This window comes from Cloeon dipterum, chromosome 4, assembly GCF_949628265.1.
Source record: "Cloeon dipterum chromosome 4, ieCloDipt1.1, whole genome shotgun sequence".
In the NCBI taxonomy this organism is placed as follows: Eukaryota; Metazoa; Arthropoda; class Insecta; order Ephemeroptera; family Baetidae; genus Cloeon; species Cloeon dipterum.
The window spans coordinates 24,530,054-24,545,687 of NC_088789.1; the positions used below are offsets into that span (position 1 = coordinate 24,530,054).

The 15,634-nt window shown below is 38.2% G+C and overlaps 1 protein-coding gene across 1 annotated transcript in view; it reads left to right on the forward strand.

The window, feature by feature from the left end:
- Positions 1 to 15,634, forward strand: part of LOC135941859 (KH domain-containing, RNA-binding, signal transduction-associated protein 2-like) — a 177,863-nt gene that overhangs the window by 88,528 nt on the left and 73,701 nt on the right. The window contains exon 3 of the mRNA XM_065487608.1: positions 8,686 to 8,813. Within this exon, the coding sequence (XP_065343680.1) occupies positions 8,686 to 8,813 (128 nt within the window). The remainder of the gene's footprint in view (positions 1 to 8,685; positions 8,814 to 15,634) is intronic.

The window sequence follows — 15,634 nt, forward strand, 5'->3', positions numbered from 1 at the left end:
ATTGGCTTGAAAGTTACTGTGCTTTTCAAATGGTAATGGTTGTCTCCTTACTTGAAATCCGATTTAATTTCGAAACCAAGAGTTTCCCAAATAAGTGGCATACACCGTTGGATAGATCTCGACGAGAGGAATCGGAATATGCCAAGAAAATATGTTCAAGCGTTGTACACTTTGGAGAAAATTGGCAAAATTTGAATTTTTACTGTAGGAAGGTCCTTTTTTATTATTTCAAATTGTTGAACAAATTTTTTTATCGATCGGTGGTTTATGGCATCCAACAATTAAAATAATTTTCAATTGTTGCCCAGTATCATTCCACTTTAAATCGATATTATGGTCAACAAGTGAACATTTCTGGAATCAATAAGTCATTCTTTCGAATATAAATTCGCGATTTTCATGCTTTTGCTCAGTTAAATCTTCAAAAAAGAGGAGTGCTCATCCAGATGCACCCACGCACGCCACTATTCACCATTCAAACCGAGGATCAATAGCTTTGCCACAGTGTCGCGTCCTCAAGCAATTTTGTGACACCGCCAAAACTGCTCTCGTGTCTTCGGCGGTGCAGTGCCAGCGAGAGCCGCCCGAAATATACACGCGTAAACACGTGTTAGCGGCTTGAAAAATTTACACCCCAGCTGCATAGACTTGGCTTTGACCCTCGGTGCCATCGGCAATGCATCAGACGGGCCGAAAATAGCCACGTGTACGCGAGAAGAGCCGAGAAATTAATCTAGGCGGCGGAAACGCATGCACATATCGGAATCGCACGCACGCAAGCAAGCACCTAGTTTGCTATCACCGGAGCAACCAGCCGCGCCGACGTGGACGTGTTTATTAGCTTTTCCACTCTGCTTTCGGAGCCGAAAATAAATATTTGACGAGCTCGCGGCGCTGGCGCACACCGTAGTAGTATTAATTGCAAATTAAAAGTTTTGCACCGGCGCGGCAGGCAGGCTGGAATGATTAATTACACTTTCGCTACCGGTGGCAGAAGCGCTGTGTCAATATTTTAGCGCTCGTCCGCGAACCGACATGAAGCGGGAGAGAGAGAGAGAGAGAGAGAGAAAGGGAGAGACACACAGCACACACACCTGTGTGAGGCACAATTTGTTATACTTTCCTCCTCACTTGGAAACACTTTTTCCGTCTTGCCCGACGTGACAGATTTGCGTGAATTATTGTTAGAAGCGCTGGCTGGAACAAAAACAAGCCCCTCTCTCTCTTTTTGCCGCAAATCCTCTGCTTTCTACCTGCCGAGGAAAATTAGAAAAATAATGCAGAAGGGATTTTGAGACGAAATTGCGTGCGTGCGGTCCTTTTGCTGGCGCACATTCGTTTTTGTCCCTCCACTCGTGCACGTCCAGCGCCGAAATATTCTAGATTAATCGGATTAATAGCAAACCAGGTTGCTCGCCGCAGACTGCACTACTTCTTGTTGCTTTGGACGGAATTTCAACCCGACTAGAAGTGGTGTTGCTCGCTACAAACCGCACAAACCACCCCTGCTTTGCGTTGGCAATTTGTGGAGCTGTTCAAACAGATTCCTTCAATTTATTGATCGGTTTAATTAATTAACGGATCGAAATTCCAGAGGACATGCAGGTGTCCCGATGACGCATTTGTGTATAGGGTTGGGAATTTAAGGTGACCCCAAAAAGTCAGAAAAATTCGGTCCCGTAGCAAACCGAAAATTTTAGCGTCGATTTAAATCGGAACCGAAACAGTCCCTTTTGAAGAAACCGTGTGGTTCCATCGTGGAGCCAAACAGTTCCACGATGGAACTGAAATTCTGTTCCTTTACCAAAACCGTTTCGTGTCTTTTTTACATGATATTTGCATCGTTAATTTTTTTTGTACATGTCTGATTTTCATTTATGCACCAAATAGGCGTTGAATCACAAAAAGTTAAAACTCTTGAGCCCCTTCCTTCGTTTTGAAGCCAAAAATAAACCTGATCTTGTTTTCAGGTATGAAATTATGATTAAAATCTCTTATAATAGATGACAAAAATTCGTCTAAATTTATTCAGTCCAATATCGTTTCCTCCCTTTTTTATTTTAATTAATTAAATCGTCTCGCAATCCCAACCCCCGTCGCATTAGGCTTATTAAATTTTTCCCTCTTGCAAACAAGCTCCCTGATTATAGTGATCAAACATATATAATCTCAATTTTAATCAGGCCTTTGATGTCCTACCCTTTCCGATCCCTTTCTGCGACACTGAAATGCAAAGACTCTTTAACCTTTTGGCCGCTTATTTTTCCGTGCGGCCAGTTCACGACCGACCGCCGCTCTCTTTTGATGTATACATGTGCGGCTGGGAAAAAAGTTAAAAATTTCCATTGCACGCGCGGAGAAGGCCATTTTCGGTCTCGCGTGCAACTTTTCCCTACCTGCCGGGTGTAGAATTCTGCCGCAGATGCGGTGCTTTTCGTACTTTTGCGTTACAAATATTGACCAAACAAGTGATGCCAAGGAGCGCGGTCGCTCATTGGCCGACAGCATTTGCCATGTTTGCCATGTGGCACAAGCACACAAAAAAGTTTGGTCGCGAATAATTCCATAAACACGGCCCAAACCGAAACACAAATAGCAGCTGCCGGCGAAAAATTAAATTCGCTGACCACGGGAGAGGGCGAATGAGAAAAAGAAAAACATCGTTGCTCCTGGGGTGCAGGGAAAGTTGTTTGAAAAAAAACCACAGCTCAGCTACTTCTTTATTCTGTCGAGTTAGGAAAAAGCGTGAGAAGGTTCTCTTTTTATTGAATGATTGATGGGGCAGATTTAGCGATTCTCAATCTTTTTCGAGGCAGCCGCACACAACAAAGATATATTGCATCCCTCTGGTGGCTCTCCTCCTATTTTCGGCATGCAGATAGTCGCCCTCTTCTAGCGACAGCTAGCACAAAGTGTGAGCGGCAATCAACATAATAGGAATGTTTTTTTTCGACGGTTTAATAGAAAAATAAATCTCTAGGTGAAATTCTCCAATAATTGTTAAAGTCCTTAGTGTTCAGATGGCACCACCATTTATTGGCAGATTTGTGGAGCTTGCACTGCGAATTCAACTCTGCTCAATTCAAGAATTAAATTTTGCTTTGAACTGATTTTGGTTTTAAGCATGTCAAATAATTTATGTTTGAACGCAGGATAGGATTAGAAATTACAGTACAAGCACCCAAAAAATTGTAAATGAACGGTGGTGCAATCTGATGATTGATTAGAACATTGTACAAAAATTAAGTATTTAAAAATATGGTTGGACCACATCATAAATTATCAGAACTTTTCCATTTCAAAGATATTTAATTTTGATTTAAAATATCTTTAAATTTCAATACTGTCTCAATCTTGATCCCATAAAATTTCTTACTGGAAAAATTGCAGTTTTAGCCTAATATTAAATTTAATAAAATAAAAGTGCTTTTACGCGAAACACACTTCCCACTTTCACAGCCGAGAAGAGGTTTATTTTTCCTTAATCTTCATTCCACTCCGCCACGTCCTTTCACATTTTCCAAGCTTAAAAATGTCCGCTTGTGAAATTCGCGCTCACCTGGTGCAGACAGGTAGATAGAAAGCCGACTCATTGATTTGGCGATGCGAGAACGGTGATAATAATAAATCAGTTTATCCCCGAGAAAAGAGAGAAGGTAGACGGAAAAATCAATTGTGTTTTCAATGCCTCGCCAAGATTTGCAACGTACGCGCGCGCCGAAGAAAAGCACTTTGCGCCGAAAATCATTGGCTGCCTATAAAAAAGATTTACCTCCACGAGTGGAAATAAATGCGTCGAAGCGCGCGGCATACATTTTTCTTGGTGCCGCTCCGGGAATCAATTCTTGTCTGCTTGGCCAATTTTTTATCCCAGGTGCTAGGACCGAGTTTCATCGCCAACCTCCACCTTTGCTTTATTCACCTTGTGGCTTAAATGTGAAACATTTGCATCTTATTCTTATTTCAGTATTAAATTTATTTTGTACTAAAAACATGTGATTTGTCTCAGAATGTTTTCGGCATTTTTGTTTTCAACAGTCAATCATTGCAGCAGCAGTTATTTTTAAAAGAGGAATGATACTGGAAAAGCCAATGCATAAACTCATCCCTTAGGATTCAGTTAGAGCCTAAATTGACCTAAGGAGCGCTGTAATTTTTTGAGAAAATTGGCTGGAAAGTTAGCGTGCTTTTCAAATGGTAATGGCTGTCTCCTTACTTGAAATCCGATTTAATTTCAAAACCAAGAATTTCCCCATTAAGTGGCATACACCGTTGGACAGATCTCGACGAGAGGAATCGGAATATGCTAAGAAAATATATTCAAGCACTGTAAATTTTGGAGAAAATTGGCAAAATTTGAATTTTTATTGTAGGAAGGTCATTTTTTTATTATTGCAAATTGTTGAACAAATTGTTTATCGGTCAATTGTTTAAGGCATCCAACAATTTAAATAATTTTCAATTGTTGCCCAGTATCATTCCACTTTAACGTATTGCTTTTGATTTCAGCTATCTAAAATTAAATTTTGTACTTGACATAGTGACAAATTGCAATGAATGTCGTTATTATATTGTTGCAGAACGAGCACATACTATAGAAATTTATTTAAAATGGAATGATACTGGGCAACAATTGAAATTTATTTGAATTGATGGATGCCATAAACAATTGATCGATAAACAATTTGTTTAACTATTTGCAATAATAAAAAATGACCTTCCTACAATAAAAATTCAAATTTTGCCAATTTTCTCCAAAATTTACAGTGCTTGAACATATTTTCTCGGCATATTCCGATTCCTCTCGTCGAGATCTGTCGAACGGTGTATGCCACTTATTGGGGAAACTCTTGGTTTTGAAATTAAATCGGATTTCAAGTAAGGAGACAGCCATGTTACCATTTGAAAAGCACGGTAACTTTCCAGCCAATTTTCTCAAAAAATTACAGCGCTCCTTAGGTCAATTTAGGCTTTAACTGAATCCTAAGTGAATCCTAATGCTTGTTGCATTGGCAACAAGCATTTTCCAGGTTTTTGCAGTATCATTCCTCTTAAATATATGTTAATCTCAAGTTAAATGTTTGTTTGATTCAATAAATATTATCTTAACTGTAAAAACGAAGGAATCATATAAATAAATTTTTATGGTAACAACTGAAAATGGCTAAAATATTTAAAAATTAAAATTATTGTTGATAAAATAGCAAGTCGATTAAAGTGGATTGACTCAGGGCAACAATTGAAAGTTATTTGAATTGTTGGGTGCAAACTGCAGTTGATTGATAAGACATTTTTTGTTATAAAATTTTCAATAATAAAAAACGGAACTTGCTACAGTAAAATTCATTTTTTTTTCTAATTTACTTCAAATTCTCCAACGCTTGACTACATTTTCATGGCAGATTTCGATTCCTCTCGCCGAGATCTGTACAGCAGCGTATGAAACCTTAGTCAAAAGTGAACTAATATTGGCTAGCTCAGAGTTTTTTTTTCAAATGTTCATCTATTAATAAATAAAATATACTTATTTATTAATTCATAAAAAAATATGAGCTTCAATTCGTTTTGATATTTCACGTCAAGCCAAATCTGAAATTTGCACATTCATCAAGACCGCAGACACTTGCCCACGTGACGAAACAAAAGCGCACCCACGATAAATTTCGCGCTCTAATTCCTCGGCAGGCAGTTGAAATCCCTGAAATCCCGAGGCGCAAAAGCGCTGAATTAATAACGACATTTGTGCCAGCGCGCGAATTTCGGAGCGTCTGCTGCGATTCGCAAAAAAAGCGCAGGCTCTGGTGCGTGCGGCCACGGGCGAGGCTGCAACAACAAAGTGCGTTGATTATTCGCGCTCGAGATGAAAAGCAGACACGCGCGCGCGGGAGTAAGGTGCGGTGGCGGTCTTCGGCGTGCTAATCCGCCGCCCACCCGCAATCGCACGCGCGTCTGGAATTAATCCCGCTGGCTGTTTACGCGCAGGCCTCATTATTGGCAAAAGTGACCGCCGGGTATCTTACTGTTTGCATCACAGGTACAAAACACACCCGTTTGCTGCCGATGAACGTGCATAATTTATGAAAATCCGTCCCCTCTCGGTTTATCCACGTGAGAATATTAATTTCGGTCCGGCTAGCTGCGGTACAATAGGTGGTCGGCGGCCACGGTCCTTCCAACCGCGCTAATTAGATTTTTGTAATGGCGCAAAAACGGCCTGTAAAATTATTAATTATTATTTATAAGCGCAAATAGAGGTCGTTTACATCGGCCTTGTTTTAAATTACACTCCATATTCAGATGCATTAATTTTGCCTTTTATGTGCGTGAATTTTGCCTCGTTGCTTGGTCTGCGGGATAACACGTGTTTGGGGGAGCACAGACGCCTTCTATGATGTAAAATTTCACCACACACCTCATGCGTTCTAACTTAAATTGATTGCCACATGAAATTTTTTATACAATAATTGCATGGTTATTAACTTTATCTAAATTAGGTATAATTAACACTTAAAGAGGCACCCTGAGATAATGACCGTCCACTTAACCCACCTTATTTAATTCAGCGGGGGCCAGATTCGTGCGACGCGCAGATATGGCGTCCGGTGGAGTATGGCGCGAAAAAACAGTCACGTGAAAATGCGCGAAAAGAACCAAGTTTTCGTCAATATTGTGACATAATTTGCATTGTCTTTTGGGTCGTAAAAACAAACTCTCGACACTCGTATGGCAATCCAAAGAGAGCTTTTTGCTTCCCAGATTCCGACGCCAACTTGGATCTGCGCAGTGGGAACAAATTTTATCGCACATCTGGACCCCGCTGATTTACTTAAAAATCAGCAGTTCATATCATTTTATTTATTACTGATAGCATCAAAAGGATTTTCAGTGTAATATTAGATGTTTTGTCGCTGTACGAGCTGTTGACTGCCTCATAGTTTTGATTTAAATTTCAACTAGGAAAGAACTTGGATTAAAAACATAACAAGTCTAGTTTTTATTTACATTTTCAGCTATCGATTGATAAAAATACACATATCACTGAAATTTTTCAATGTGATATTTTTTCCTTAAGGAATTTTAAACCATTTTTAACCATACATTTGCCACCAATTGTTTCACGTGTCCTTGTTGGATATCTAATTTTGTTATCTAGATAAGAAATTTTGTTAATTTGAACCAAATTCGTCATTTTAATTAGGTTTGGAGAAAACAAAACGCTATATTGAATGATCAATTAATGCTAAATTATATATTTGTGTTTTAAATGAAAGAATCACAAAGCCAAACTTAGATTTTGAAGCTGAAGAAAGTTCAGAAATGCAATGGCAAGGAAAACACCACTATTAGAATTTGAAAAAAAAATCAAATTAAATATTTTTATAGAAAATTTAAAATTTTTGTAATAAAAACTTAAAGAAGTAATTATTGTTTATAAAAATCTACAAAAATTGACACTTATTAGTTATTGTTTCATTTTTGTAGTTTAAATATATTATTAATTTTATAATATTTGTTTAATTAATTTTTTGTCATTTAAAGTATGAGAAGCATTTTTATGTTGAAATTTATACTAACACATATTTGGGGTGCCAGTTCAAAGAACAATATAATTAATTTAAATTATGGGACAATAGTGATAATGAATCACGTGTAATTCAAATAATTTTTCTGATCTTTGAAGTTAAGTTTTTATTTCTTGTGCTTTTAATTAAAGTTCAGAACATAAACATATCTAACAATTGACCAGTTGCATAAACCCTTAGTTATTGAAGCCGCCAACAGACAGCGCAACCACAGACTTTCTTAAAAAATTTTGTTTTAAGCGGTTTTAAGGCATTTCCGCTGCGATTTCAGACTCAATCTAGCTATTTTGCTTTTTTTTTAATTAATTTGCTTTTTTTTGACGTGCTGAAAACCAAAATCGGTTCAGCCATTCGCCGTAGAAACGTTGGAAAATATTTTTTTATTTCAAAAAATAGTTTTTCACGATTCTACGGCGATTGGCAGAACCGATTTTAGTTTTCAACACGTCAAAAATTAGCAAATTAATTGAAGAATGCACTGTAGCTAGATTGAGTCTGAAATCGCAGCGGAAGTGCCTTAAAATCGAAAGTCTATGGTGGCGTCATCTGTTGTCGGCTTCGAACACTTAGGGTTTATGCAACTGGTCAATTGGACCACAAATAAAAAAATCGGGAATATAAACCGATTGAAATTTCAAAAGTTTAAATCACTTTTTAAACACCGACTTAAGCGTTCTATTTTACGATAAAATTCATGTAGAAAAACAGTTGACAATTTTGCAAGAAATATGTTAAATATTCACAGTCATACCAACTTGGCGAGTAATTTTTATATTTTTCTCTCAGTAAATGAACAGCAAAACTCAATATGAATTCTGTCTGTTAATAGAATGTCAATGTCGAGTGCAAAGATACAAAAATTATTTGTTGGCTGCTCTAATATAAATTCAACCATTTAGCTCGTCTTCTTACATTAACCAAAAAATTAATTTTATACAGATTTTAATCAAATAGGAACTTTCAACAAACCTCTTTAAACGAACGGTAGTATCTTTTTTTACTTTTGACATTTCAAGCTGATAGCCAAAATAAAATAAATGGCTAGCATGTAAAATGATAAATTGCAATGCAGTTTGTGACCAGAGAAATAAATTGTTCGCAGAGCTGGAACGTGTGCAGAGTACGGGCAGGTTGTCTCGGGAGGAGAAGAGGACGTTCGCAGACATCACCAAGGAAAAGCCCATCAAAGTGTCAGTGCGAGTGTTGGTGCCCATCAGGGAACACCCTAAGGTGAGTGATACATCGTTGGTTCGACGCGCGCGCACGCGGCACGCTCGACATTTGTTGGCCGGGCAGCTAGCTGATAAAGCGTGTCCGGCCGGCCCAAGATAAAGTGCGTCTCGAACGCTCCTCCTGGGGGCCGGCTCGGCCGTAACGAGCCAAACCAATGCACTGACCACTCGCATTAGGATGAAACTTTAACCAGGCACAAGTTTATCTCCGCCGCCCAGCAGCCACCCGCGCGTGCATTTTTTATTTTTTCAATTATCGGCCAGACCGCAGGCTGCTGCCGCGCGCTGTTTGTATATGTATCAATTAATGGGCTGCAGCCCGGGCTGCTTCTGTTTTGTGTTGATTGGGATGTTTGTGATTATACGGCGCAACGGCAGGCTCCCCGCCCGCCGCGGCTTTTTATTCGGTCTGTTCGCGTGTAATTGGTTCTAGGCTCGGCGAGGATTACGCGGCCCTAATCGAATATGCACAAGCATAATTCCAATCTGTGCTTGCCGCTCGTTCGTTATCCATTTTTTCGCTTGCCGCAATGCGAAGACTTGATTGGACTTTGGAGCATTGTTATGCATTTTGCTGTAATTAAAGAGGAATGTTACTGCAAACGCCTGGAAAATGCTTGTTGCCAATGCATAAAATATTCCCTTAGAATTCTGTTAAAGCCTAAATTGACCTAAGAAGCGCTGTAATTTTTTGAGAAAATTGGCTGGAAAGTTAGCGTGCTTTTCAAATGGTAATGGCTTTCTCCTTACTTGAAATACGATTTAATTTCAAAACCAAGAGTTTCTCCAATAAGTGGCATACACCGTTGGACAGATCTCGACGAGAGGAGTCAGAATATACCAAGAAAATATGTTCAAGCACTGTAAATTTTGGAGAATATTGGCAAAATTTGAATTTTTACTGTAGGAAGGTCCTTTTTACTATTGCAAATTGTTGAACAAATTGTTTATCGATCAATATTTGCTTTTGGCATCTAAAAATTCAAATAATTTTTCAATTGTTGCCCTTTATCATTCCACTTTAAAAACGACAGTAAAAATGAATCACAAATTGACAGGTATTCTTCGAAAAGGAAGGTTTTGTTGTTTGTTTTTTATTTGTGGTACTACGTATTTATACAGTTTGCGATTGGTCACTCGACCGATGCCCACTTTGCTGAGCATTGAGAAGTGTCTGGTGGGCAATTTGCATAAATTTACGATGAACGAAAGACAATAGGCGTAGGTCGGATGTGCTCTGCGCGTTCTTGAACCTTTATTTTGCCGCATAATGAGTAAGCGAGTTTGAAAAGCTCGTTACCGGCATGTTGGCATCCCACTCGTTTTTTTGCGGATTGTGTATATCACCCTTTTTATACCGGGGCCTCGGGTGAGACGCTGCTGCTGCTGCTGTTGTTCTTTCTCCTCCATTTTCAATCAACAGCGGCTTTTTCGCTGGCTCCGCTGAAAACGCCCGACGGCGGAAAAACCGAGTCTGCAGGGAGGAAAACTCCCTTCCTCTCTTCCTCTCTCTCTCATCCTTCCTTTCCTCTGCCATGTAATTAGAGAGGTTAAATTTAATTGGGACGATCGGCTATGGCTTCAGTTAAAAAGCAGCTTGCGTCCACTCAGCGCAAGCACGCAAAAAGCAATTAGGCCAATTTTTGCGGTGCAGCCAAAATTCCGAAATTCACACACGCGCCTAACGAGATTCTGCTAGTAGAACGAGAGCAAGAGAGAGAGCCATGCTTGCTGACCGACACGCATGCCGATAATGATGCCACCAGGCACCGTGACCCCCACATCCCGACGCTAATTATCGCCGCAAAACGCGTGCCGCCGCTCGCTCCCCCGACCGACGCCGCTGTCGCCGCCACTCGATCCTTGCCCGCCGCACGACACCCACGCACGACTTTGAACACCACACATTCATATTTTTGTAGCAGCTTGTGGCTAGAACTGCGGTAGTTGAAAAAAAAATCGGACAGTTTTTGTTCACTCAGATAGCATCAATTTTTGGGATTTTATTTAATAAAAAATAAATGTTTTTAAAAAATATCTGGGTCTGTAAGCAACGAAAATCCAATCTATTGATGTAATACAATTTGGAAAAATAAATCATTTGGCTCTAATTTTAATTTGGAAATAAGGTGAGTGAGAATATAATTTCTCCGCTTGTCAATTTTGTCACCGAATTTTCAGTAAGTTTCCAAACTCTTCTGCAAATATTTGAGATTTTCATTTTTTTACCTTTTTAAAATTTAAACGAAACTATTGGATAAATGTTTGAGGTAATTTCAACAATGGGCTTTTACTGACTTATTTGAATGACAACAATCGTTTTCAAACATCTAAGTTCCGACAAAATACGCCACAAGGAGGCCTTTGAATACCCACTGATTGTGAGGTGAGCTTTTGTCAGAACTTTGAAGTTTGAAATCGCTTGTTGACATTCGATTCGCTGTGGCGCAGCGGCAAATTGCCAATAAACTCCAACAAAGAGTTGAGTTTTAATTATTGCTGTTTAAATTGTAGAGTGATTTTTGCAACTCTCTAATTTGCGTTTCATTGTGAACAATCGCCGCTGGCTCGGCGAATTGTCGGTAAACGCCAATGACTTGATTACATACGTACATCAAGTAGGTTTTACTCGTTTTACTCAACAATCTGTCCCAGCTGCAGTTCGTTTTAATCACAAAATGGCAAATTGTAAATAATTTTGACCAAAAGAAAAATTTTACCATAGCTCCAAATTATCTAATCTTGATGTCATTTTCAAGAAAAATTTATATTTAATTTGATTTATTTATGCGACCTTTGATTTTTCTACATCACATTATAGCTTCAGAGAGAACAACAAAATTGTGTTTTTTTCCTGCTAAGATATGTCATTATTTGATGGTGTGTATTAAAAGTATCAAGTGTAGGGTTAAAGACAATATTTTTCTCATATTTATTAATCCGCAAAGACTTGTATTTTAAATCTTGTAGAGCACATTGGTTTTCAATGAACATTGTAAGAAGTAGTCCTACCTGTAACTCGTTTTGAAATGTTGTTACGTTTAATATGTAAATGAGAAACAAGTATAAAACTTACTATCCCAAAAAGTGAACCTAAGTTTATTGTGAACAATTAATTGCACAGTGACAGTAAAGTTAAAAGCCTGGCATGAAATGTACTTCTCATACGAATAATGTCAATGAACATTATTTCTAAAATGGCCATATCAACAAATAAAAAGCACGGCACCTTCTGTGGGTGGGCGAGTTGAGCACCGTAACGACAGGTGATTTATAACATAGAGAAAATATCTAAGGCAGTGGCTCGTAAAGTGTTCAGAGGCAACAAATTTGCGCTCGGCGCCTTTCGATTACAACTTAATCTGAGCTGCAGCTGCGGCTTTCGCACCTCCACGCCGCAAATCACCAAGCCTTCCAGGTCTTTTTGGCCCGGCAGCCAAGCCAGGCGCGTCGAATGTAAATTTCGGCTGGGTTTGGTGTGCCGGCCGCTTCTTCTTATACAATACATAGCGCATTCATGACCCAGGGGACTCGGCTCGCAGCGAAATGTATGTAGAGCGGCGGTCAGCGCATAATCTAATCAAATAATCCGGCGCGGCAGCCGCATACACCCTGTATAGCTGTTGCTACGACAGCACACCTGCATTTCGGCGCTCGTAATTCTGGAATTATGAGAGCTTTTTAATGTTCGCCTCAATTTCGGTGCCGCGAAACGACTTCCTGCTCTTGTTTTTGTCAAATGGCGCGTCCAGATTAATGCAACTTTTTGCCCTTTTGATGCTCCCGTACACTCGCCGCGCCTGATTACACTGACGCATTTTTCAGGATGTTTTCTGGCTCGCTTGTCAGCGAACACGCTGCGCCAGACACGTTGTAAAAAGCTGAAACGACGAGCCCTGGATATTTTGATTCCACCACAAAGCCAAAATAATATGCGAAATCTCTGGTGTCCACTTACTCCAACACACCCAACTTTTCATGATGATCCAAACTTTTTATTTCTCTCTTCTGTAAAAATGAATTCAAGGGAATAAAACTTGAAAGCTTAAATTTTTTAGCAAACGATTTTTTGAGGGCTTTGAACTTTAGACAAATTCCTCCTTTTGATGGCTTCTAATTCCATTCGTAAAATGAAGAAAAATCATGTAATTTTTGCGATTTGCCACTTTTATTAGGCTTCACAAACAGTCCAGATCCGAAACTGTCTCACAATAAAGCTATAATCGTCCAAGAGTCGGCTTAAGCCCGCGTGAACTGATATTTCATTAACAAACTTAATGGCATTCATGGAGGAAAAATATTTTTATTGTAAATAAAGTATATTTAAAGTCTCAGGTAAGAGCGAATTACTCTACGAACATAATGCTCTAAAAACCGAAAGTGGAAAGGCAAATTTATATATAGCTTTTAAAATCTCCAAAAATTCAATCTGTGTAAAATTTAACTAACAAATTTGGAAAAATTATAAAAAATGACAGTTTCATACTTGTTGGACTATTGCGAAAATACTTCGTGCTCGAAACCCCCCAACAGTCGGTTCCACAGCTATTTTCAGCTACAATCTCATCTCCTAAAAAAACTGTTACTTTTACTTGTGGAATTATGACAGGGCACGATCTAATTATTTTGCTGAAAAGCAAAATCAGCTCAGCCATAACCGCGGTAGAAATGGAATTAGCTTGAAAATAGTTCAAATTAATACATTGAGAACTCGCAAATGACCAGATGTGCCTCAGCTTGTTACGAATAACTAATAAATTTGTGCATTTTCTCAAACTTTGTCATGGTAAAAACTGATTTCCTGAATTAAAATGACCTACTTCACCTGAAATCAATTTCGCAATATAATAGATCACCATCTGATGGTTATGAGATAAATTATGGAGATGATTAAATGTATTGTGTTGCACATCCTTATATCCCGCCAACTGTTTTCGGCCGTCGCTTAGATTATAAAACAAAATTTCTGCTACAGGTTAGCTGCAGAGATTGCTGATCAATCCTCTCATTAAAAATAAAAAATATAGACAAGTATTTATCAAACAACAGAAAACTTCATCCAAAAAGTTCCAAATCTGTAGAAAAATAAGGCCTGGTATAGAAGTTTTTAAAACAAGAAAAGTGGTTTTCCCCTTTATCGTGTGTAACTCAAAAAGTTTTACCGAATCTAAGTTCACAATCACATTAGTCCGTGTCCTTTCCTTGTTTTTGAAATGCAAATGGATCTAAAAAGCCCTCAAAGAAGATACGGGAAAATTAAGTTTGAAACGGCTTTAACTTCTCTAACGAGGTGCATTAGTGCCGGATTCCCCCTCTCTTAAATACCTTCCATATTACGGCTGGCTATGAATTTAACGTGACAGAAATTCGAGGGCGCGGCAATAATATTGAACTGGGAATGCGACGAGGCGAAAAATGTTCCATAGTGAAGTTGCAGTTAATCTACATGCTCGCATGCGTGCTTTTGCCGCCGCAGACACGCGCGACTTTACGATCCAATCAAATAATATCTGCGAAGCGGAACGGAACAGGATTAGGACTCTCGTATACTAACTTCGTTTTCAATCTGCTTGCCGAACTCGAAACAGCACAAAAAGAACTTTTCCGGCCTCTTCTCCATTCGACTAATTCGAAAAAGGAAAACTTCCTTCCCTGGACAAGGACGACGAGGGTTGAAAGGGACTCGGTCTGTGTCAAAGAGCAAATCGCGAATTCATCAACGAGCTTAAGTGTATGTACCAGTTGGAGAACCATCAAGCTCTTTTGAGAGGCCTAAACAATGCTGCTACTGCTCTCTTTGTTCAAAACCAGCTGCGAACTGAGAGAGTGATTTTTGAAAATAGCAAATTAGACGGAAAGCCTTTCAACGTCAAAACTGTTTTTGCAGCTTTTTAACCGCGCTTTGAAAAAAAAAACACAGGTAATTTTAGACTGTTAAAATGATTTTTTCAACCTGATATTCAAAACCATGGTTTTAGTTAAAAAAACAAGGTGTCAGTTTCAGATCTGTTTGGTGCGTGCTTTCATATTATAAAATAAATATATGATCAATATACATAAATATCTGGGCAGACTTTCAGTCATTTTTACCTAATTTTTAAGACAGAAATTTGGCAATCATAGCAGCTATATTATTATTTACGGAAAATATTCACTATTGCACGGGATTCAAAATGAATCTAAACCTTTTCTTCCCTTGGCACTCTTCTTTAAAATTCACAAAAATTAGCCCCAGTTAGCCAATAGAGATTTTCGAGACAGTTTGCTTGCTTTTTCCAGACGGTGGTGAGGCAGTGAAAATTTTCTTTTAAAATTTATTTTGACAGAGATTAATGGCTTTTTGTTTTTTACTCCTAAGTGTAAACTTAAAATATTTAAAAGTTTTATTTATAAAATAAAGTACACTAACAAAAAACTAATTTATAACAATTTTTTATGTTTACATAATATAATTTTTTCAAAGTTTAATATGTTATTAATATTAAAAAGTAGTTTTAATGAAATTATCATAATAAAGATAATTTTAATATTTTTAAATTTCTTGATGGTTAACAAACAAGAGCCAAAAATACGTCAACGCAGTGTTTTCAGTTTACTAAATAGTTGCATTCAAAGATCAATATTTACTATAAAACAAATAAATCAGTTATTCAAAAGCAAATTTATACAACATGAGTGGGAAATCATGATTTCAAAGAATTATTTCCATTTTTGGGGATTGTCTTTCTTTTTTATTTCTTTGGAAAAAATATTAATGAATACGTCCAAACATTTGAATCAAAATTAATTAATTTTACTTAGGATTTGGAAACGATTCTT